Below are 25640 nucleotides of genomic sequence, written 5' to 3'. Positions count from 1 at the left end.
AGAAAAAATATAGAGAAAAACAAGAATAAACATAAATTAATTATATTAAAATAAATAAAAATCATTTTTATTAGATTCAGCACATGAAAAACAAAGGCAAGTGCGGAGAATGCGGTGACGATTATTCTTTACTTCGACCACGGCCAAATGAAAATGGGGGCATTTATGGAACTGGCATCATTGTTCAAAAGTGAGTAAATCATGTAATAGTATCATTATAACAATTTAAATATAAAAAAGAAAAATATAAATTTAAAATATTAAAAATTATATATAAATTATAAATATTTAAAATTATATATAAATAGACAAGTTCTAGTTTCAAAGAATAAAGTCTAATGTTTTAAATTTACTTAATAAATACTTAAATTTTTTTGTTAATATAAATTTTATATATAAAAGTTGATATAAGTTTTATATAAGCAATTATATTTGCAAAATATTTTTATGAAAGCAAAAAAAAATTATGTTTGTACTACAAATATATTTAGGCGTGTGTGTATGGTGTGGTGTGTGTGATATAGTTATATTTTTCAAAATTAACAAAATTCACATAAAAATTACCAATTATATTAAGTTAATCTAACATTGACTATAGTAGAGAAGCTTAAACAAACTGATAGTATCGTATTATTAAGATTACAGTCGGAATTATAATATTCAATTTTAAAATACAAATTTGGATAAATACAAAATATGATATTGTATAGCACTATGTTGATAATATTGCACCCCCGTTGCATATCATTACGATTCCCGGCCGAACATATACAGAGTAGGCCATTTTAATCTACGCACTGAAATATCTCAAAATCCATAAGTTTAAGACAAAAATATTTCAGACAAAAGTTGTATGGTTTCGAGGGGGCCATAAAAGAGTACCATTGGTTTGACCTTGAAGAGTTATTTGAAGGTCACATGAAGGTCACCCTCAATTTTTTAAATGGAACCGCCTATTTCTTATTGCATATTCTTGTAGCTTATCTCGAGAGCTTTCCAAAACACTATAATTAAGTAAGTTTTCATTAAGTAATTTCCGAGTTATGAGGCTTGAAATAATTTCTTAATTTTACATAAACCGTAAAATATCTTGTAAAATATTCATTTTTCGATTCTTACCTTAATACTTTTACGTACAAAATAATGAGAGGAATCAATTGGTCTAAAGAAAACACATAGTTGTTTTGAAGAAAAAATATGTAATTTGCAATTAACAATTCCATATTTTTTCTTAAAAACAACTATGTGTTTTCTTTACACCAATTGATTTCTCTCATTATTTTGTACGTAAAAGTATTAAGGTAAGATAATCAAAAAATGAATATTTTACAAGATATTTTACGATTTATGTAAAATTAAGAAATTATTTTAAGCCTCATAACTCAAAAAGTACTTAACGAAAAGGTACTTAATTATAGTGTTTTGGAAAGCTCTCGAGATAAGCTACAAGAGTGTGCAAAAATATATAGGGTGTTCCATTTAAAAAAATTGAAGTGACCTTCACGTGACCTTCAAATGACTCTTCAGTGTCAAACCAATGATGCCATCTTATGGCCCCCTCGAAACCATAAAACTTTTGTCTGAAACATTTTTCTCTGAAATGCTTTGTTTCCGAAATAATTGCGTGCGTTAATTAAAATGGCTCACCCTGTATATATATATATATATATATATATATATATATATATATATATATATATATATATATATGTATATGTATATGTATATATATATATGTATATATGTATATATGTATATATGTATATATGTATATATGTATATATGTATATGTATATATATATATATATATATATATATATATATATACATGTATATATATACATATATATATATACAAGGTGATTCAAAATAACCCTATTGTCCTTAAAACGACACATTCTTGAGTCAATTCTAAAACGATTTTTTCTTTGGCAAAATTTCGTCCAACGCTTAGTTTTTGAATTATTAAAGGAAGTAATTAACTTATGACGGGTCGGATACAAGAGGCAGCCAAGGGTGGCGCGATTCACCGTCAGACAGACGCGGGTGCTTACGCGGGGCGCCTGCTGCGATCAGTTGATCGCTACATACACACACACATCCGAATACATACATTCTTATTCTCTGTCTCTCTCTCTCTTTCTGTCTCTCTCTCTGTCTCTCTCTCTCATTTGCGCTTACTCACTTGAAGTCATTATTACTCTTACTTAAATTATTATTTACTTTTCATTATTATACATTTTCACTTTAATTATTATTATTTCTTTAAATTGTACTTTTTTTTACGGGAGAGGGGAAAATGCATTTTATGCATACTCACCGGCCGATCCGGTGAATTATGTGGGACTCGAGTATCAAATCGAATTGTCAACTCGGTACTCCCTACCCACTAAAAACCCCTCTCTTTCGCGAATTTTCTCTAACACTGTTTATTTGACATCCCGAAATCTGTTTTCACACAACACCAAAGAATAGTTATTATTACCTTGTTCGACGCATTGCTGTAATTCCTTGAGAAATGGATTTTCCGACAGATCGTACTTTCACTCAAATTGAACGTAGATATCACGTTCTAAAGGACAGAGATTCACACTAAATAATTAATCGAAAGTTCTTTTTTCTTTTATAAACTGTATTCTTTTATAACTTCAACATAATCACATTCATTCACTCACTCGATAAGACGAGAAATTTACCAATGACTCTATCACTAATCACTATTAATCACTGTCGAATAATCACTGTTGGCAATTAAAAACCACTCGATTAAAGAAACACACGCGCACATACGTTATTACACGACGCGACGATGCGACAACGCGACGATATTTACCCGGCGACAGCAAACAGTTTTTGGTTACGGTAGGTTAAGGTACTAACAGCACTGTCGAATGTGAACATGTGTTTGATTGAAGAACCTATCGTAACTTACCATAACCAAAAACTATTTGCTGTCGCCGGGTAAATATCATCGTGTTGTCGCGTCGTCGCGTCGTGTAATAACGTATGTGCGCGTGTGTTTCTTTAATCGAGTGGTTTTTAATTGCCAACAGTGATTATTCGACAGTGATTGATAGTGATTAGTGATAGAGTCGTTGGTAAATTTCTCGTCTTATCGAGTGAGTGAATGAATGTGATTATGTTGAAGTTTATAAAAGAATACAGTTTATAAAAGAAAAAAGAACTTTCGATTAATTATTTAGTGTGGATCTCTGTCCCTTAGAACATGATATTTACGTTCAATTTGAGTGAAAGTACGATCTGTCGGAAAATTCATTTCTCAAGGAATTACAGCAATGCGTCGAACAAGGTAATAATAACCATTCTTTGGTGTTGTGTGAAAACAGATTTCGGGATGTCAAATAAACAGTGTTAGAGAAAATTCGCGAAAGAGAGGGGTTTTAGTGGGTAGGGAGTACCGAGTTGATAATTCGACTTTGTACTCGAGGCCCACATAACTCACCGGACCGGTCGGTGAGTATGCATAAAATGCATTTTCCTCTCTCTCGTAAAAAAAAAACAGTACAATTAAAAAAAATAATAATAATTAAAGTGAAAATGTATAATAATAAAAAGTAGATAATAATTTAAGTAAGAGTAATAATGACTTCAAGTGAGTAAGCAAATGAGAGAGAGAGAGAGTGAGGGAGGAAGAGAGAAAGAGAGAGAATGAGAATGTATGTATTCGCATGTGTGTATGTAGCGATCAGCTGATCGCAGCAGGCGTCCCGCGTAAGCACCCGCGTCTAATGATGAATCGCGCCACTCTTGCCTGCCTCTTGTATCCGACCCGTCATAAGTTAATTACTTTCTTTAATAATTCAAAAACTAAGCGTCGGACGAAATTTTGCCAAAGGAAAAATCGTCTTAGAATTGACTCACGAATGTGTCATTTTAAAGACACTAGGGTTATTTTGAATTACCTTGTATATATGATTTTTTTAACTTGAGACTTAGAAATATCTGGAGAAATAAGCATTACGAAAAAAATGTTCCATACAAACCCTCAATATTTTCGAGGGGGCAATTCTATTCTGCAAAAGTTAGCCGCGTCCCGTCCCCCTAGGGGTGGGGCTGGGGGTAACGTTGAAATCTTAAATGGGAACCCCTACTTTTTATTGCAGATTCGGATTCTACGTCCAAAAACACGTAAATTTTGTCTAAACCTTTTTTTTTCGATTCTTGATAGATGGCGCTGCATTCGGCGAAAATTGGTTATTCTTCGTTTTCTTTATGGGGAATCCCCATGTTTTATTGCATTTGATGCTACATTGAAGAAAAGTAACTTTTGTCTGAAACATGTTTTTCGAATGATCGTAGATGCCTACGATAATTTTTTATCTGTTCTTAGCTTTACCCAGGATGAACGACGTGGACGTGACGGAAATTATAATTCCTTTGGGGTGCTTGTTTATTGTGAGTCCCCTTGCCTCTCACATTCGGGGTGCTTGTTTATTGTGAGTCCCCTTGCCGTTCACATTCGTGGTGTTTGTTTTCAGTGAGTCCCCTTGCCTCTTACCATTCAATTTAATAAGTGTTCGAACTGATGACCTTCAACTTCGATGCATTTATTGATCCGCATTTCGAATGATTGTATGCTTCGTATGTTGTACACAACTTAAAAGTATGTCCGCTTCAATTTGTGCGCAAGCATTCCTGATTCGTTCAATCATGTTTTCACGAGTTGTTGGCACTTGTTGATAAAGGACCCCGCACATTTTATATGAAAAAAGTGGCTTCGGTCAAATTGGGTGAAATTGAAATATGTTGTAGTTTAGGTGATGTTGATCAAAAGTTTCCTAAGGCAAAAAGTCCAAAAATCAAAAGTATAAGAGATACGATGATTTGAAGTGGGTGGTATTGAAGTTTAAAAAACATCTGTTTTTGAATACATAGATTAAATTAATATATAAATGTTTGAAAAAAATAGTATTTATATATAATGTGTGTCACTTCTACAATATTTAATGATTCTAAACTCTTTTTGTCATGCGTGTCTGTTACACAGAGATCAAGTACAGCGCGCGCGCACACATACGCACGCACACACGTACGCATGCACGCATATATAACAGAAAGGATTTGTGTTCGAGAAAGTCTGTATTATATTATAAAGCCGTTAGGTTTAAGAATCTTCTCGAATATTCTCGAACGGAACGTTATTTTTGCGGACAAAGGGGCAGATATTTTGATTTAGTTTTTTGGAGCTCTACGTCAAAAAGTCAATATCTAGATCAAGACAAACAGGGTATCGTCGATCTACGATTGGTCGAAATGATCGAACGATCTGGTTCGATGCCTTATTTAAATAATTCGCTACTGGGAGCCTTATTCCTTGTTCTCAAAATGATTCATTGTACGATTAGAAGTCACAGAACACACGCGTTCTCTTTGGTCCGTAAAAATATTACTTGTCTCACGAGTTGAAGTTCGAAACGCGCTCGGGCGTTCCGTAAGAGTAGATTTTGTTTCCTTGAATAAAAATAATTTAATTCTCTCTGCGGACTCTTGTGATTTCGTCTACCTCTTTCACCGGCGAAAAAAATAAATATTTTTAAGTCGTGCGAATCGAAGGCGCGGCTACAATTTGAAATCATTAAATATTGTAGAAGTGACACATATTATATATAAATATATTTTTTCAAATATTTATATATTAATTTAATCTATATATTCAAAAACAAACGTTGGTAATTATGCAGATATACGGAGCCACTTCCGATTTCAATAATTTTCACATATGTTGTCAAGGTCAACACTCTGAATAATGTTATAAAGATTTTAGCCCGCGCTCGTTGTTTATTTAAAAATTATTAACAAAAGAATTTCACAATTTTAATGCTTTTTATCTCCGAAAATATTGATTTGATAAAAAAAAATTTAAGCAAAAAATAAAGCCGCTGAAAAACTACAAAAAAGGTTATATGCATTTTTTCCATAAACCTACTATTTTAGCTGTTATATAAAAAAATAATAATTTTAAATACATTTAATACAATTTAAATTTATATAGAATTTAATACAATTTAATACAATTAAAAATGATCACAAATGTATGTGTACACACACACACGTGGGGGGTGCAAGGGGGGCCTTCGGCCCCCCTCCCGCAACCGCCCCGCCGGTAGGCAAGGTGGACCTCGCTTTATAACTTACAGCATATATCCATTGTGATTTAACTCTTTGCAATGCGTCCCCTACCGGCGGGGTGGTTGCGGGAGGGGAGGCCGAAGGCCCCCCCTTGCACCCCCCACGTGTGTGTGTGTGTGTGTACACATACATTTGTAATATTTTTTAATTGTATTAAATGTATTTAAAATAAAGAATAATAATTTTAGGAAGTAGCATAAATGTTTATCTATTGTAATTTATAATTCATTTATATTTTCATTGATAGGATACATAGCAGCCATTATTCGAATGAAAGCATCTAATCGATTTATCGGTTATGTAAAATTAAGAAAATTTACTAAAATTTAGTGGATCACGTCATATAACCATTTTATGACGTAAAATTGTGTTCTATTCATTAAACTCTTTTGGTTAATAATTTATTAATAAACAACGAGCGCGGGCTAAAATCTTTATAACATTACTCAGAGTGTTGACCTTGACAACATATGTGAAAATTATTGAAATCGGAAGTGGCTCCGTATATCTGCATAATTACCCAAACGTTTTTTAAATTTCAATACTACCTACTTCAAATCAACGTATCTTTTATACTTTTGATTTTTGGATTTTTTGCCTCAGGAAACTTTTGATCAGCACCACCTAAACTATAACATATATCAATTTCACCCAATTTGACCGAAGCCACTTTTTTCATATAAAATATGCGGGATCCTTTGGTTTTTTAGTTTTTAAGAGAACTGTTTAATTTGAGCTTTATTTCATATCAATACGGTAATTTTTTGCTGATTTGTTGCCGTTAAAAAAATATTTAAAAATTTTGCTAAAATTTAGTAGCCCGTTTTTTTTTTGAGTGTGAGTTTTTCACCAAATAGCTACCAAAGATATCCAATGGATATTCATATATTTCTACGAGTTTCATAAACCTTGCCGTTAGGTGGTGAAAAGGAAAACGTGTAACCCAAAAGTGGAATTCATCTAAGACGGTATATATAAGGCCGCGGCACAGGTCCCGCAAATCAAGGCTTATCGGTCAAAGAGCGCATTAGCTCGAAGATTGTTATAGCATCTCTTCTATCTTTTGCGAAAGGAGCCCCAGAGCTCCAAAAATTAACGGTTAAATTTTTCTTTATGGCAAATTCTGTCATATATGTATCATAGAAGATAGAATAAACATCCATGCAAAAATAAATATCACTACATAATAGTAAATGTATCTATATTAATAATAAATGTATCTATACAAATATCCACTGAATGTTGTACGGATATCTATAGGATATTGGTTTACATATTCTGTAGATTTATGAAACTTCGAATTGCAGACATTTGAATATCTACTACATTTCTAATAAATATTTTTCATATATTCGTGGATATCCTTAGTGCTCATAAAACATATCTAGTGGATATCTAATACCAATTATTTTCTGTATGGACACATTTCATCGCATATCAAATTTTAACGGTCCGATTCGAAAACGCCAAGTTTTTGTTTGTCACTTCCATTTTAATTTTTTTTCAATGTCGGATCTAAATTGTTATTATTATAACATTTTGTTATTAACATTTATAACATTTTAATTATGTTTTAAATGGAAACATTATTCTTAAAAATAAAAATGTAATTCTGTGATTAACTTTATATCAGATATTGTTTTACATATTTGGTATGTTTCTTTCTTTTGTAAAGGAATATTTTTATTTCAATGCTTTTTGTAAAAATTATAAAAACATTTTTTATATATTATACAAACAATTTATAAATTAAAAAAAAATTTTTTTTGAACGCAAAAGTAAAACAACAAAACATACTCCATGCATATAATTTAAGGACAATACGTGTATATGAGAAATATATTAAATAAAATATATAAAACAGATTATATTTTTTTTGCGAAATATATCTATGCAATATTGTAATTTTTGAAGCTAACTTTGCTTTTTGTAAAAATTATATAAAAAAATTAAATTGAAATCATTTATTATTATGTATATTATATTTAAAAGAATTAAATTCTTATATAATATAGTAGGTATACTAGGCCGGTTCTCTAACTCAGATCCTCTCAGGAGGGGTGAGGCGCGAGGGGAGGAATTGCGGCGCGCGGTGAGCGAAGTCACACGCGGAGAAGGGGGATCCGCAGTGCGACCGATGGACGAGGGGGTCCGCGCGCGAAAGGGGGATTCGCGGCGCGACCGATGGATGAGGGGGTCCGCGCGGGGAAGGGGGATCCGCGGCGCGACCGATGGATGAGGGGATCCGCGCGGGGAAGGGGGATCCGCGGAAAGAAGACGGTGCGAAGGTGTGAGAAGGATAGCGCTACGTGTGGGAAAAGGATAGCGCTAAGTGTGTGAAGAGGACAGTGCGACAAGGATGATATCAACGTGTGACAAGGATGGCGTCTACGTGGGACAAGGACGACGCATTGTAAGATGGCGCATAGGTGGGAGAAGGACGACGCAAAGGTAAGTGAGTAAGTGATAGCGACGAGCATATGAAAGAGAGAGAACGATAGCGCGAGAACAACGCGTGCGAGAGAGAACGATAACGCGTACGAAAGAGAGAACGATATTGCGAAGACGACGCGTGTGAGAGAGACAATGATAATATCGCGAGACTTACAATTAGCGCGAGAGAGAACAATATTGCGCGAACAACGCGTGCGAAAGAGAACGATATTGCGAAGACGACGCGTGTGAGAGAGACAATGATAATATCGCGAGACTTACAATTAGCGCGAGAGAGAACAATATTGCGAGAACAACGCGTGCGAGAGAGAACGATAACGCGTACGAAAAAGAGAACGATAATATCGCGAGAATACTGACGAGTGTGATAGAGACAACGATAAAGACTTATAACTAGCGCGAGAGAGATAGCGCAAGGGATGGAAGCGCAAGGGAAAGGTGTGTAAATAAATACATTTTTTCAATTATAAATATAAAATATAAAATTTATTTAACTGTGTATATTTTTGTGTCATAACGCGTGCGAGAGAGATTACTATACTTATTCTATCTAAGCGTGAGAGAAAGAGATAGCGCGAAAGAACAATAACGCGTGCCGAAGATAGTGAGACTTATGATTAACGTGCGAGAGAGAGCGCAACGAAGATATCGCGAGACTTACAACTAGCGGGCGAGAGAGAGATGCCAAAGGATGGAAGCGCAAGGAAAGGCGTACAAATAAATCGATGTACGGCTGCGGTGACATCATCATCCCCAGAACAAAGATTTAGCTGAATATAACAAAAATTTCCAAGCGCCGATGTACGGCTGCTCCTTATGTAATCACGTTAGATTTCTCAAATGTACGTGACAAATCGCGAAAAAAAATAACCGCCAAGGTTAAAACGCGCATCACCCCTAGACAAAGATTTAGCTGAATGCGCTAAAATCAAGCGCCGATGTACGGCTGCTCCTGATGCAATCATGTCAGATTTTTCAAATGTACGTGACAAAACGCGAAATTATCAAGGTTAAATTACACACGCTATTCCGGGGAATTTTTTAAGATGAAATCATTCTAGAATGTTCGATGATAAAACAATGCAAGAGAATAAAAATCATGATAAAGAGGCACACCCCGCCAATATTTTCGCTAAAGTACATCAGAACAGTCATTGGGAAGCGCTTTTCGCAAGTCCTTTACAATATGAAGGAACAAAGTTTGCGAGAGCAATCCACTTTGGTGAATTCATTGGAAGATTATATTGTGCGGGAGCAACGATGTGATACGTATATCGAATCGTTGGAAGAGTAAAGTTGAATCAAACGACCGCGATTATCGATCGGGAATCGACAATCGCTGATTGCTCGGATCGCGCGCCTTGAGGGTTTGAAAAATTCGTTACGCGGACGTTTTGTACACGCGGGTGCCGGATGTAGCACGCGTCAAAATGGACTTGTGTGGCGCGAGATTGATACGGCGTTCGAGAGTCGCGTATTGACTGGTGCGGTGATAAACTATAATCACATCGAACCTCGCCAATTTCTCGAGGACGCCAAAGACATTGTGTTAGAACATGTGATGAACGTTATGAAGAAACATTATAATGTGAAAGTGAACACTATTTAACGGTGAATTCGTGACCGGAGATAAACGCGCCAACAAAAGTATCAATACGAGAAACTATGAATTCTTTCGCACGTCCGATTTACGCGAGTGGTACGAACGGCGCGTTATCGAGCCCACCCTGGCGTCGCTGGAAGAGTTTCAGGAACGCGGTAGCGGGTGGGCACTGTCGCGAATATTAAATTTGACTGTAAATATAAATAAGTATAATCCCTTGCGCGCGGAATGTCACATTAAATTGCCGCGGGAGATTATGACGAAAAGAGCGGTGATTAACGTGCAATCAAAGGACAATGCGTGTTTCGCGTGGGCAGTGGTCGCCGCTCTATACCCCGCTGAAAGGAACGCGGAACGGGAATCCTCGTATCCGCATTACGCGACAGTGCTGAATCTCCGGGACATTGAGTTTCCAGTGACTGTAAATCAGAATAAGAAATTTGAACTTGTTAACGACGTTTCGATCAATGTGTACGGCATCGAAAACGAGGGCATTGTTCCGATACGTCTTACGGAACAAAAGCGGGATAAGCATGTCAACTTGTTGTACGTGGAAGACGGCAACAACGTCGGACATTTCGCGTGGATCAAGAACTTATCCCGGCTCGTGAGCTCACAACTGAGCAAAAAGGACCACAAGAAATACATCTGCGACCGGTAAATTTAATTTATATAATTTAAATAATTATAAGTTATATAACAAATTGTTCCTTAATAAAACCTTAATAAAAAAAAGAAACCTTAATAAAAAAAAGAATTTTTTTTCTTTTACAGATGTCTGCATTATTTTAGTTCGGATGACAAGTTGCAGTCGCATACGGTCGACTGCGGAAAGATGAATGACTGCGCTATTCGGTTACCGAGCGATAAGGACAAGTGGCTCGAGTTCAACAACTTTAATCGGAAGGAGCGGCTTCCATTCATCGTATACGCCGACTTGGAATGCGTTCTGGCCAAGACGGAGGAAGAACAACAAAACTTGTGCCAGCATCATCAAGTATTTAGTATAGGTTATTATGTACATTGTTCGTACGACGAATCGTTATCGGCGTATCATTCGCGTCGCAGTGCCGATTGCGTTTCTTGGTTCGTTGAAGATCTTAAAAATTTAGCAATTCGCGTTAAGAATATTTTATCGATCAATGTCCCCATGGTAGATTTGACGTCCGAAGAGTGGGAAAAATTCCATAACGCCACTCAATGTCATATATGCGAAGAACCATTCGCGGAAGACGATACACGCGTACGCGATCATTGCCATCTGACCGGGCGGTACAGAGATTCAGCACATTCAAATTGTAATTTAAATTATAAAGAATCTTTTTGTATTCCGATAGTTTTTCATAATTTATCCGGTTACGATTCATACTTTATTATCGAGGAAATAGCCATTGCGTTCAAAGGGAAAATCGAGTTATTTCCAATAACAAAAGAGAAATATATTTCGTTTACTAAAAATGTCGATCTTAAGGAAGAAAAATCAAAAAATCAAGTAAAATTACGCTTCATCGATTCATTCAAATTTCTCGCATCGAGTCTCGACAAATTGGCATCATTTTTAGATAAAGATACTCAAAATTTTAAAATCGGAATTTCAAAATTTATCAGCTGAAAATTTCAATTTATTAACACGGAAAGGCGTATTTCCATACGAATACATCGATTCCGTTGACAAGTTGCAAGATACGTATTTACCACCGCGCGAATCATTTTACAGTTCCTTGACCGGTGAAACTGTATCCGAGACCGATTATGCACATGCCGATAACATCTGGACGCGATTCTCCATTCGGACGCTAGGCGAATATAGCGATTTGTACCTCAAAATTGATGTCTTGTTATTAGCCGATATTTTCGAAAACTTTCGCGATAAATGTATCGAAAGTTACGGACTCGACGCGTATTACTATACTCTCCCCGGATACACGTGGGACGCCATGTTGAAACATACCAAGATCACGTTCGAGCTGCTTACAGATATCGACATGGTTATGTTTATCGAACGTGGTATACGCGGCAGTCTGAGTCAATGTTCCAACAGATATGCTCGTGCTAATAACAAGTACATGGAATCGTACGATCCATCGAAACCATCGTCATACTTGATGTATTTTGATGTAAATAACTTGTACGGATGGGCAATGTGTCAGTCGTTGCCCTATGCCGATTTTCGATGGGTCGACGACGTGTCCAATTTTGACGTATCATCGATCACGCTAGATTCGCTTACAGGCTATATCCTCGAAGTCGATCTCGAGTACCCGCAACATCTTCACGATGCGCACACTGACCTACCGTTTTGCCCGACACGCGACAAACCACCCGGCAAACGAGAGCTCAAGCTGCTTGCAACGTTATACGATAAGAAGCGTTACGTGATACACTACTGCAACCTGCAGCAATGTACGCGTCATGGTCTTCGTATAACAAAAATACATCGAATTTTACAGTTTTCACAATCTCCCTGGCTTCAAAATTACATAGAACTAAATACACATTTTAGAACATTGACTAAAAACGATTTCGAAAAAAATTTATACAAATTAATGAACAATGCGGTATTTGGCAAAACCATGGAAAATGTGCGGAATCGTGTAGATGTTAGGCTCATAACGCACTGGGACGGGCGGTACGGCGCAGAGGCAATGATCGCAAAGCCAAATTTCCACAGCAGAAGCGTCTTTTCAGAAAATCTAATAGCTGTGGAATTGCGTAAACTCGAGATGAAATTCTACAAACCAATTTACGTGGGTATGTGCATACTCGACATATCCAAGACGTGTTTGTATGAGTTTCATCATGAGTATATGGCACCAATATATCGCGACAAAAGTAAAGTCATGTACACCGACACCGACAGTCTCATATATCACATTGAGTGCGAAGACGTATATGAGAATATGAAGCGCGACGTCAACAGATTCGACACGAGCGATTATGCGGTGGACAATGCGTACGGTATACCGCTTGTAAATAAAAAGGTACCGGGTCTAATGAAGGACGAAAACAACGGTGCGATAATGACCGAATTTGTCGGGCTCAGAACAAAGATGTACGCGTTGCGAGTGGACGGGAAAAAGGATACGAAGAAGGTTAAAGGTGTCAAGAGCAACGTTGTCGCGAGAACGATAACGTTTGACGATTATAGGCGGTGTTTGCACGAAGAAATTGAAATGACGCGTCAGCAATCGTGTATACGATCTAAACTAAACCAAGTATACACGATCTGCGAGACGAAAATTGCTCTGAGTCCGTACGATGATAAGCGGTATATCGTACCCGAAACCACCGATACGTTACCGTGGGGACATTATAGTATACCATTGTAAATAAATGTACATTTTGTTTATTATTAATTGTATATATATTTTGTACATAACCATGTATATATTTTTATATTTTTATATTTTATATATTTTATATTTTATATCTTATATATTTATATTTTATATTTTATACGTATTTTATATATTTTATATTTTATATTTTAATAAATGTTTACAATACATTATTTTTATGTATCCAAGAATTGTATGATTTATCCATTCCAAACCATTTCACATATACGTCATCACCCTTTTTCTGTAAAATTTTTTCTACGAGATATACGTCAGGATTAGCAACGCGTTGTAATTCGTATTCATGGAATCTTCCAGCGACGGAATTTTCGCGCGAATCTTCGAGTATGAATGTCGCGGGATTAGTTTTCTGCACCTCGAAAATCTTAAACATTTCGATCGTACAATTTGGCATAAAACCTTTTTCAAAGATGATTTTGTACTTACTTACGCGTACCGAATCACCTACTTTGAATTATATTTTTTTTTATCGTATGATTTGATTCGTAAAGCATATTTAAAAGTTTATCTACGATTGCGGGAGTGACATCGACAAGTCTCATACCGATAGTGTGATGTTTTCGTATACAATACATAATTTTTATATATCCAAGAGTAGAACGATTTATTCATTCCTAAACATTTTACGTAAACGATAGATATTACATTTCGGTACTACTACATTGCGGTACACGATAAAACATTTTAAATATTTAATAGATAATTGAATGTAGTTTTGCGTTGATAGTCGCTTGATAGCCGTTCAATGCCGTTCAACGGTCGTTAACGGTCGTTAATAAATTCAAATTTCTTAATCTGATTTACAGTCACTGGAAACTCAATGTCCCGGATTCAGCACTGTCGCGTAATGCGGATACGAGGATTCCTGTTCCGCGTTCCTTTCGGCGGGGTATAGAGCGGCGACCACTGCCTACGCGAAACACGCATTGTCCTTTGATTGCACGTTAATCACCGCTCTTTTCGTCATAATCTCCCGCGGCAATTTAATGTGACATTCCGCGCGCAAGGGATTATACTTATTTATATTTACAGTCAAATTTAATATTCGCGACAGTGCCCACCCGCTACCGCGTTCCTGAAACTCTTCCAGCGACGCCAGGGTGGACTCGATAACGCGCCGTTCGTACCACTCGCGTAAATCGGACGTGCGAAAGAATTCATAGTTTCTCGTATTGATACTTTTGTTGGCGCGTTTATCTCCGGTCACGAATTCACCGTTAAATAGTGTTCACTTTCACATTATAATGTTTCTTCATAACGTTCATCACATGTTCTAACACAATGTCTTTGGCGTCCTCGAGAAATTGGCGAGGTTCGATGTGATTATAGTTTATCACCGCACCAGTCAGTACGCGACTCTCGAACGCCGTATCAATCTCGCGCCACACAAGTCCATTTTGACGCGTGCTACATCCGGCACCCGCGTGTACAAAACGTCCGCGTAACGAATTTTTCAAATCCTCGAGGCGCGCGATCCGAACAATCAGCGATTGTCGATTCTCGATCGATAACACAGGCCCACAAAAAAAAAAGTACCCTGTGCTGGCGATCTGACTAGGCTAGTCTTATGGCTGTATTTTGGCCCGCTGAATTCGAATCTGACGTCAGAATTGCTTCATCACGTCACAGTTTTTTTTAAATCTCAAAAGAGAAAGACGAAAATTTCGTAAAAATCGACATTCTAGGGTAGTAAGACTGCTCTTCTTGAGTGAAAAGTTACCGAGATCATATTTCCATGTATTTTCTGGCATTATAAATCCAAATCCGATTTGTCACACCAATCATATCATCGATTCCATTAACATTTGTCATAAAAAAGTAGCAATCTTCCGTATTCCATATTTGATTTTAGTTCATTAATAAATCTTATGTTGGAAAGAATTAATCTTATATTCTCCAAGTCCAAATTTTGAGAAAAATTTTTTCGAAACTTACAGCTTCTAGCTGTTGAGTTCGTATAAGATGCAGAAATTTCTTTATATAGATCACAAACCTCTTTTCATGTCTTTAAAGCGCTAGAGGTACATGAAAAAAAAGATTGTGCTATCTGGAGGTAAAAACCTATCTTAATATCTTCGCATCTTGATAAATAGAATCTGTTTGCAGTAAATTTTAGGTGTTACAACCTGAAAAAATAAAAAAAATAAAAAATGAGCACAAAAAAAAATTGAGCACAACGTTTATATTCTAAGTCGGATTTGGATTTATAATGTCTGAAAATACATTAAAATATGATTTTGGTAATTTTTTCTTTAAGAAGCGCAGTCTTATTACTCTAAAATGTCGATTTTTACGAAATTTTCGTCTATTTTTGAGATTTAAAAAAAACTGTGACGTGATGGAGCAATTCTGACGTCAGATTCGAATTCAGCGGGCCAAAATACATAAGACTAGCCTAGTCAGATCGCCAGCACAGGGTACTTTTTTTTTTGTGGGCCTGTGTAATCGCGGTCGTTTGATTCAACTTTGCTCTTCCAACGATTCGATATACGTATCGCATCGTTGCTCCCGCACAATATAATCTTCCAATGAATTCACCAAAGTGGATTGCTCTCGCAAACTTTGTTCCTCCATATTGTAAAGGACTTGCGAAAAGCGCTTCCCAATGACTGTTCTGAGGTACTTTAGCGATAATACTGGCGGGATGTGCCTCTTTATCATGATTTTTATTCTCTTGCATTGTTTTATCATCGAACATTCTAGAATGATTTCATCTTAAAAAATTCCCCGGAATAGCGTGTGTAATTTAACCTTGATAATTTCGCGTTTTGTCACGTACATTTGAAAAATCTGACATGATTGCATCAGGAGCAGCCGTACATCGGCGCTTGATTTTAGCGCATTCAGCTAAATCTTTGTCTAGGGGTGATGCGCGTTTTAACCTTGGTGGTTATTTCTTTTCGCGATTTGTCACGTACATTTGAAAAATCTAACGTGATTGCATAAGGAGCAGCCGTACATCGGCGCTTGGAAATTTTTGTTATATTCAGCTAAATCTTTGTTCTGGGGATGATGATGTCACCGCAGCCGTACATCGGCGCGACAAAATTTTAGAGGAAATTAAAATTGTCGCATCAGCAATAATCCCCTCTACATCACAATTTGCGATACTATTTGAATTAATAATAATTCTAATACGATCAGTATTACATCAATCGCGCGTGTGAAAGGTTCACTGAAGAAATCAACATGAATTTTTACGTTCCGATTCGAAACGGCGAAACTCCACCGTGTAAGAAGCAAAAATGCGACATGTAAAAAAAGATTTAAAAATTTTGTTATTTATTAAAATTTTCTTAAATATTGGTCTAATTTATATATATTTTTATAGCATTCAGCTTCGTCGTGCGGCTTGCATACTTGGAAGAAGATATGCTCTAACCCCGACGTCGTATAAATATTTGGACATTGGAATAAGCATTGGAGCTGTATCGTATGTGGAGCTGATTCTCGGCGATCGAGGCAATCAAATAGTGTTGCCTTTTTCAATGTGGAATTTGTTGATGCAGAAGCAAGCAGACATTGACTGTTTTCTACAATCGACTGCTCCCCCATTAAGGATTGGAGATCTAACGATCGAAATGCATATTTTGCATCAATCAAAAATTGTAAAACTCACATTATGCGAAAATTCTTTGTATATGAAACCACAAACATTATTACATTTATTTAATTTTGAAAATTATATCGATCATATGCACAATTGGCTATGCGAGAATACCTATCTCGTAAATGAAAAATTTAAACAATTTGAAACTGTATTACAACGTAACAATATTACTACTGTATGCGATGCTGTAAAAACGATACGCGAGAGTGATGTCTTTAACAGCGAATCATTAATTGATTGCGAATTACTAACATGTGCTGTAAATGATATTCTTTACGATGCGTGTAATAAATAATTATTTTTATTCCATCTGTGATTTTAATTCTTTCTTTCCATACGAATAAGAATAGTTGATAATTTTCTCAACACGCTCCACCAAAGATGTAGAGAAATGCTGAGGTAGATGAGACGTGATGCTCTACTTAGAATGAGACAAAAGATATTAAAAGATATATAATAAAGAGGAGTCTGCGACATTAGAATATTATTTCTTTCGTTGGTCTTCTGTGTTTCGTTGGTCTTGTGTTTCGTTGGTCTTATATAATGGCTGAAGAAGACGTTATTATCATCGATGATGATACGGATGATGATTTTATTGGATGGATCCAGTTGTGGCGGAAAGAATTGAGATGGAGAGAGAGAGGAGAGAGAAATGGAGGAAATTGTATGCGAAGGAAGAATCATCTGATAAGGAACCTGATTTCGATTTTCGGACTAGTGATGATGAAGAATTACTTCAATATGAGTGGGAACAACTTTCAAAGAATAATCTTGAATCTTCAATCGTACAGTTTACAAGATATCAAGAGCTCGGCTTGAAAAAACCCTGCACAAATTCGTTGAAGAGATTTCTCAAATCTCGAAAATTTTGTGCGAACTCACTTGAAAAATGTGATGCAAGTTCGTGTATCTACGAGGAAGATCCTAATCACACTACATTACGATGTTTTGGAAATAGACTATATGAAAATCTTGCATTACGGAAAAAAGCGGACAAATTCGAAGATGAGCACGAGAATATGCTACGGCAAGAACTTGGAAACGTTGAAGGTAAAAATACTTTTGCCGATGTGTAATAAATTTAAAACATTCACAATTATTATGTTTAATTTCAGAGTTTACGAGAGTATATGAATGACCGACGAGAGGATAAACATATACAGGGTGATTCATATAAAGTGACCGATGTGAATATTAGCTAAAGTTGAAGAGCTATGAAAAAATTTTTATACCAAAAGATGTTTGACACAGAGGGGGACATCGTATGGTACAAACGATATTTTTATAGATGAAGGCATTATTGTTAATTGCAAATTACATATTTTTTCTTCGAAACAACTATATGTTTTCTTTACACTAATTGATTCCTCTCATTATTTTGTACGTAAAAGTATTAAGGTAAGATAATCGAAAAATGAATATTTTACAAGATATTTTACGGTTTATGTAAAATTAAGAAATGATTTCAAGCCTCATAACTCGGAAAGTACTTAATGAAAACTAACTTAATTATAGTGTTTTAGAAAGCTCTCGAGATGAGCTACAAGAATATGTAATAAAAAATAGGGGGTTCCGTTTAAAAAAATTAAGTTGATCTTGAAATCTCCTTAATGCCTTCATCTATAAAAATATCGTTTGTACCATACGATGTCCCCCTCTGTGTCAAACATCTTTTGGTATACAAATTTTTTCATAGCTTTTCAACTTTAGCTAATATTCACATCGGTCACTTTATATGAATCACCCTGTATATGAATCCAAACCTGCGTAAAATTATAAATTAAGCGTATTGCTCAATATAAAAATGAGCCATGGATAATATTGTAAGTATTTTTTAATTCGTAATATATCAAAAAGTATCTTAAAATAAATGATTAAATAATTTAAAAATAATGAAATGTATTTCTGTTCCAGGAGCGGCCTCCCCCTTACAGCCCAACGCACTGTCCGCATCGACACCTATACATTTTTATATTAATTTTTATATTTAAAAATTTTTTAAATTTTATATTTTATTCTTATATTATTATATATTCTTTATATTAAGTATATATACGCATACATACACACACAAATGTATTATTACACAGACACATTTTAATAAATTTTATATATTTTAATTGAAGAAAAGAAAAAATTGTAATTATTTATACTCCTTTTCTCGCGCTCCCATCCTTTGGGATCTCTCTCTCGCGCGCTAGTTGTAAGTCTCGCGATATCTTCGTTGCGCTCTCTCTCGCACGTTAATCATAAGTCTCACTATCTTCGGCACGCGTCATTGTTCTTTCGCGCTATCTCTTTCTCTCACGCTTAGATAGAATAAGTATAGTAATCTCTCTCGCACGCGCTATGACACAAAAATATACACAGTTAAATAAATTTTATATTTTATATTTATAATTGAAAAAATGTATTTATTTACACACCTTTCCCTTGCGCTCCCATCCCTTGCGCTATCTCTCTCGCGCTAGTTATAAGTCTTTACCGTTGTCTCTATCACACTCGTCATTATTCTCGCGATATTATCGTTCTCTCTTTCGTACGCGTTATCGTTCTCTCTCGCACGCGTTGTTCTCGCAATATTGTTCTCTCTCGCGCGCTAATTGTAAGTCTCGCGATATTATCATTGCCTCTCTCACACGCGTCGTCTTCGCAATATCGTTCTCTCTTTCGTACGCGTTATCGTTCTCTCTCGCACGCGTTGTTCTCGCGCTATCGTTCTCTCTTTTACATATGCTCGTCGCTATCACTTACTCACTTACCTTTGCGTCGTCCTTCTCCCACCTATGCGCCATCTTACAATGCGTCGTCCTTGTCCCACGTTGACGCCATCCTTGTCACACGTTGATGTCATCCTTGTCGCACTGTCCTCTTCACACACTTAGCGCTATCCTTTTCCCACACATAGCGCTATCCTTCTCACACCTTCGCACCGTCTTCTTTCCGCGGATCCTCCTTCCCCGCGCGGATCTTCTCATCCATCGGTCGCGCCGCGGATCCCCCTTTCCCGCGCGGACACCCTCGTCCATCGGTCGCGCCGCGGATCCCCCTTCCCCGCGTGTGACGTCACTCACCGCGCGCCGCAATTCCTCCTTCCCCGCGCGTGACGTCACTCCTCCCGCACCGCGGTTCCCCTCGCGCCTCACCCACGCTCCCCCCTGAGAGGACCTGAGTTAGAACCGACCTAGTATACCTACTTAATATTTATATTTAAAATATTACATTTAAATTTTTGTAAAAAATATAAATTAATCTCTAGGAACCTCAATAAACAACACAATTTCCATTATTGTGATATATTATTTTAAAGATATTAGATTTCATCCTCAAGGAATGATTTCTGAAAATTGTTTACTATGTAATAAACTAACTAAATAACTAATTTATCTAGAAACTGTATGTAATGGCACAAGTCTTGTATTTTTGCGCCGTATTATTCTCGAAATATTAGATTTTGCCTTCAAGAAATGATTTTTGAAAATATATTTGATATTTTACGTCCAAAAGACGATTTAAAAAATTTTTATTATTAGATTTAATTGAAATAATATTATTGGATTTACAAACGCATCTTAAGAAACAAATTCATTGTGCATCTGTAATATTAACGGTGTTTTCGAATGGTTCAGGTTAATCGCTTTAAGATAGGCTTATAGCGTTTTCGACTTGTCGGGTTCAATCGCTCCGGGATAGTTTACTAGATGTTATTGACCAATCACAGTCATTCTTTAGAGAAATATATGGTTACATTCTTCAAAAGAATGGCTTTGATTGGTCAATAACGTCTAGTAAACTACCTTGGAGCGATTGAACCCGACAAGTCGAAAACGTTATTAGAATATATAGTAAAGGAAGAAGTATTTGATCGATAAAGTGAAGCCGAACAATCTATGACATCACGTAGTGGCACTAAATTCAAATGCTTAATTAATAACTTTTTCAGTCCTATCTAGAATTCACAGTAACAAAATAATAAATATTAGATATTTTAATAAACAATTTCAAAAAGTAATGTTTATACATATATTTCTATGTTAACTATTTATTTGTTCTTAAATCTTCTTTAATTATTTTATCATTTTATTATTTACAAATTATGAAGTATTTGTCAAAAACATATATACAAAAATTGTTTATAAAATAATAAATTTGTGGCTTATTTAATCAGAATTGGTTTTCAGTTTTCCTAGAATGATGTTGAATCTGAAAAAATAAATAAGAATACATAAATAAAAGAAATATGAAAGTAAAATAATTCTTTATTGTCTTTTATGAATTATTAATTTAGTATAGAAATTACGAATATTTTCTGATTTTTCCTTCATATTCTTACACATATAAAATAATCTTATATTAAAATATTTTTTAACAATATTCTGTATTAAATTACTCGCATGTGTTTCTAAATTTTCTTCAGAATGATCCCATAATGTAATAAAAATATTTTTATTTATAAAGTTTTTTATAATTTTATCTTCTAGAGACTAGCTTTTAACATTGCACTATTGGAAAACTCGTTGGGCAAATGTGATCTTATTTCTATTTCTATTTCCATAAACATAGTTATTCATCACTAGGATACATTAATTGAAAAGTTGTTTTCTCATTTTCACTAAAATTAAATTTTTGAACATTATTAAATGTTCTCTTTCTGAACACATTATTAAACAACATTATTAAATGGTCTCTTTCTGAACATTAATATAGTATTCATCACAGTGTTCTTCGCAATTTTCATCGCAGTTTTTATCACAGTTTTTATTTCCATTATCAATATTCTTAATTGAGAAGAAGTATTAACATTATCAATATTCTTAATTGAAGAAGAAGTAACATAATTAATATTTTTTTTTTCAATACGATTTAAATTATGAAATTTTTCAAAATTTTGATTTTTAAAAGCTAAAAATGTATCCTCAAGATCTTTTTTAGAACCTGTTAATACAAATGAACAAATTTCACATTTCAATTTTTTTAAATAAAGCAGTTGCAACAAACCCACTAACATATATTACAACTTGTCTAGAAAATTGTGAGAGCTGAGGTTGAATAATGTAATCGTGATCTTGTAATTCATTATCAAGTGACATATTGTTATTTTCATCTTCACAACTAAAATAAATATTTGTATTAATTTTTTGGATTTCAGAAACATCAGATTTTTTAGAATTAAATGTATATTTTAAAATATTAATTTCACTTATATAATTGCCACATCCATGATCTCTTATCTCCGCATATATAAGAATTATTTTATAAGCAACTGTGAACTGACGACAAGTCGGATTATTATTATAACCCTCACAAGCTCTTATAGATCCAAAAATAAGATCCAAGTGATCTTGATTCAATTTGTAACATGGAATAAAACTTAATAATTTTAAATCTTGTACATATTTTTTAAATACATTTATAACACTTTTTAAAGCAATGAGTATACTCAAAAATCCTGTACGTTTTTCACTTTTTGTTATAAATATATTGTTTGTCAATTTTAAGTTTCTAATAAAAGAATAAATATAATCTTATATCTCTTCATAAGGTATCTTATATATCTTCATAAAATTTCTCAACATTTTTAATATTTTGTTCACATAATGCTTGTTTGTATCCAAAAACTGATAATTTATGTGAATTTAAAATATCAAATGTATTGTTAAATATTGTAATAAATTTAATTGTTCCTTCAGCTCCGAAAACTCTTGCATTTCTAATTTATTTTTACAATAAATTAGAGCTTGAGCAACAGATCTACTCATTAACTGGGTTGCTAATTTTACTTTCATTTTTTGTTTAAAAAAATTTACATGTCTTATACGTAAATTATTAGCTAAATGTATTCCCTCTGTTTGTTGTAATTCACTTAGTTTTATGATATAATTAAAATCAATTTTTTCATTATTATTATCAATAATGATTTTTTCCCTAAATACATTTCTAAGTTTAATCATATGTGGTGGATCAGGAATTATATAAAGTGAATTATATGCGCTCGACTTGCAACCCAATTTTTTGTCTCACTTATGATATTTTCTATATCAGTATTACATTCAAGTACTTTCATTGTAGCAAAATTAGTTTGATTTCCATCAAATGTTAAGTTAGTTACAGTAATATTGCACTCTTGTAAAAGACAAAAACAATGTTAAATTAAGTTAGCTTTGGTCTGACTATTAATGCTATCGATAAAAAAATATCCTACAGGAACTCTCCAAGATTCATTTATAGCTACTATTATAAAAACTAATACTTGTTTAGCTTCACCAATACTTTGATATTTTATATTATTTTCAACGTCTATTACATCATATAATTTATCGGTTACCCATTCTATGCGCTGACGTAAACTTATTTCATCAAACACTAATGAACACAAAATTTTCTTATCTAAATTGTCACTTCTTAGTTTCAATAAATTTAATACTACTCTCGTAAATCCTAATTTTGCATCAATAGTTTTATACCAACGAGATAAAGTTTTTGAATGTGGTAAGCAGTTTTTGAAAATGTTCCTTACGTAATTGTATGCTCTCGGAGAAAAATAATGAAGTGTAATTGCAAAACGTCGTACATCTTCGTCGTATTTTTTTTACGAATTCTTCTTTTCAAAAAATAATTTCTTGAAAAAGCCTGGTATATTAGAAAAGTTTTCTTGTAATACCTGTTCCATTTCACTGTTAATAATTTCCTGATTTTTCATATTTTTTAACAAAGTTAGTAAATCCTTTAATCTTTTCTTCTGTCATCTATTTTGTTGCATCAAAATTTTTATGCGTTTTGATTGAAATTTTCTTATACTACGCTCTTTCAAAAGTTGCCTCTTCAAATGTATTTTTCTTAGTCCAACATTATTAATTTTTAATATTTTTAGGTTACTAAAATTTAAAGTATAAATTCTAAAATTGTATCAACAGAATCAGAGGGCCAGCAAGAAGTAGAAAAATTTACGACACTACTACAATCAATATCTTCAAACAATGACAGTTTATCATATATTGATAAACTGTCATTGTTTGAAGATGTTGATTGTAGTAGTGTCGTAAATTTTTCTACTTCTTGCTGGCCCTCTGATTCTGTTGATACAATTTTAGAATTTATACTTTAAATTTTAGTAACCTAAAAATATTAAAAATTAATAATGTTATACTAATCTAATAGTAATAATAGGGTGAACAAAAGAAAATCGTTGGATCACAATCACTTTTTCTTTAGTTATACTATTTATTGATATAAAACGGCTCTTTCTTTATGTTACACATATAGATGAGACCTCGCACAGAGAGCAAAAGGCAACGAACGAATGAAAGAGATATGCAATAGATATCAAAGAGGGCAGCACCTGATGTCAGTGCCGTCATAATACTTTGTTGTTCCAACACCTCCTCTCAAAGTTTATGGCTCAATATTTCATTGCCCATCATTGAATACGAGACCTAGAGCCTTGGAGCATCAAATAGTTTTGTTTGTTGTGAGACCTTTGGTTAGTATGTCGACTGGCATCAAATCTGTTGACATGTATTTCGGCATGATTCTACCTTGTTCGTACATATCTCGAATAAAATGATGTCGTACGTCGATATGTTTTGTGCGAGAATGGGATGCTCGAGTTTGAATCAATTTTTGAGCACCTTGATTATCGCTGTATATTGGTGTACCATCCATTGACAATTTGTTGTAAAATTCCATGTAGATACAAGGCTTCCTTTGATGATTCTAACAGAACCATGTATTCAGCTTCAATGCTTGATAGAGCGACGGTTCTTTGTTTTCTTGCTTCCCAGGATATTGCCGCACCAGCCAATATGAAGGCATATCCAGTGTAAGATTTTCGGTCATTCTGGTTCCCGGTCCAATCAGCATCAGTCACTCCAAATAAGGTTTTTCCAATCCTTCTATATTCGATGGCAGTATCCAGTTTACCTTTTAGATATCGTAAGATACGTTTTGCTGCTTTCCAATGTTCGGCATTGTAACAAGAATTAAATTGGCTTAAATAATTTACAGCATACGTTATGTCTGGCCTGGTAGAAATCGCTAGGAACATCAAAGCGCCAATCAGTTGTCGAAATGGATACCTCTCAAGTTCTTCTCTATCGACGGTTTCTGGTTTGCATAGTATACAATTCGTTTCGATTGATGTGGCTGCTGGTTTGCACTGCATCATTCCAAATCTTTCCAGGATCGTTTCTGTATATTTTTGTTGACTCAAACGTACTCGATTTTCTTTTTCAAAATTTTGGAATTCAATACCTAGGCATCGACTGACTTTACCTACATCTTTCATCTCAAAAACCTTGGCCAATGATGTTTTCATCTGTTTGATCCAGCTTGAGTTGTTAGATGCTATTAATATGTCATCGACATAAATCACAGCTAGTATGATGTTGCTTTTGTTTCTTGCGAAGAACATACATGGATCTTGAGAGAATTGTTGCATGTTCAGGTGTTTCAATTCTGCTACTAA

The 25640-nt window shown here is 34.7% G+C and overlaps 2 protein-coding genes across 2 annotated transcripts in view; both read left to right on the top strand.

The window, feature by feature from the left end:
• Positions 1 to 25640, top strand: part of LOC145968271 (uncharacterized) — a 91715-nt gene that overhangs the window by 32451 nt on the left and 33624 nt on the right. Inside the window, exon 2 of the mRNA XM_083093653.1 lies at positions 75 to 190. Coding sequence (XP_082949779.1) covers positions 75 to 190 — 116 coding nt within the window. The remainder of the gene's footprint in view (positions 1 to 74; positions 191 to 25640) is intronic.
• On the top strand, positions 17806 to 18314 carry LOC145968272 (uncharacterized). The gene is made up of 2 exons (XM_083093654.1): positions 17806 to 18226; positions 18292 to 18314. The coding sequence occupies exons 1-2, from the start codon at positions 17806 to 17808 to the stop codon at positions 18312 to 18314; spliced, it is 444 nt and encodes a 147-aa protein (XP_082949780.1).

The sequence above is a fragment of the Camponotus vicinus genome, unplaced genomic scaffold, assembly GCF_025532165.1.
Source record: "Camponotus vicinus isolate PSW18456_S1 unplaced genomic scaffold, iyCamVici1.0 SCAF_3, whole genome shotgun sequence".
Taxonomy (NCBI): domain Eukaryota; kingdom Metazoa; phylum Arthropoda; class Insecta; order Hymenoptera; family Formicidae; genus Camponotus; species Camponotus vicinus.
The sequence above is the reverse complement of the archived record's forward strand: the minus strand, read 5'-3'. Positions and strand labels throughout refer to the sequence as shown.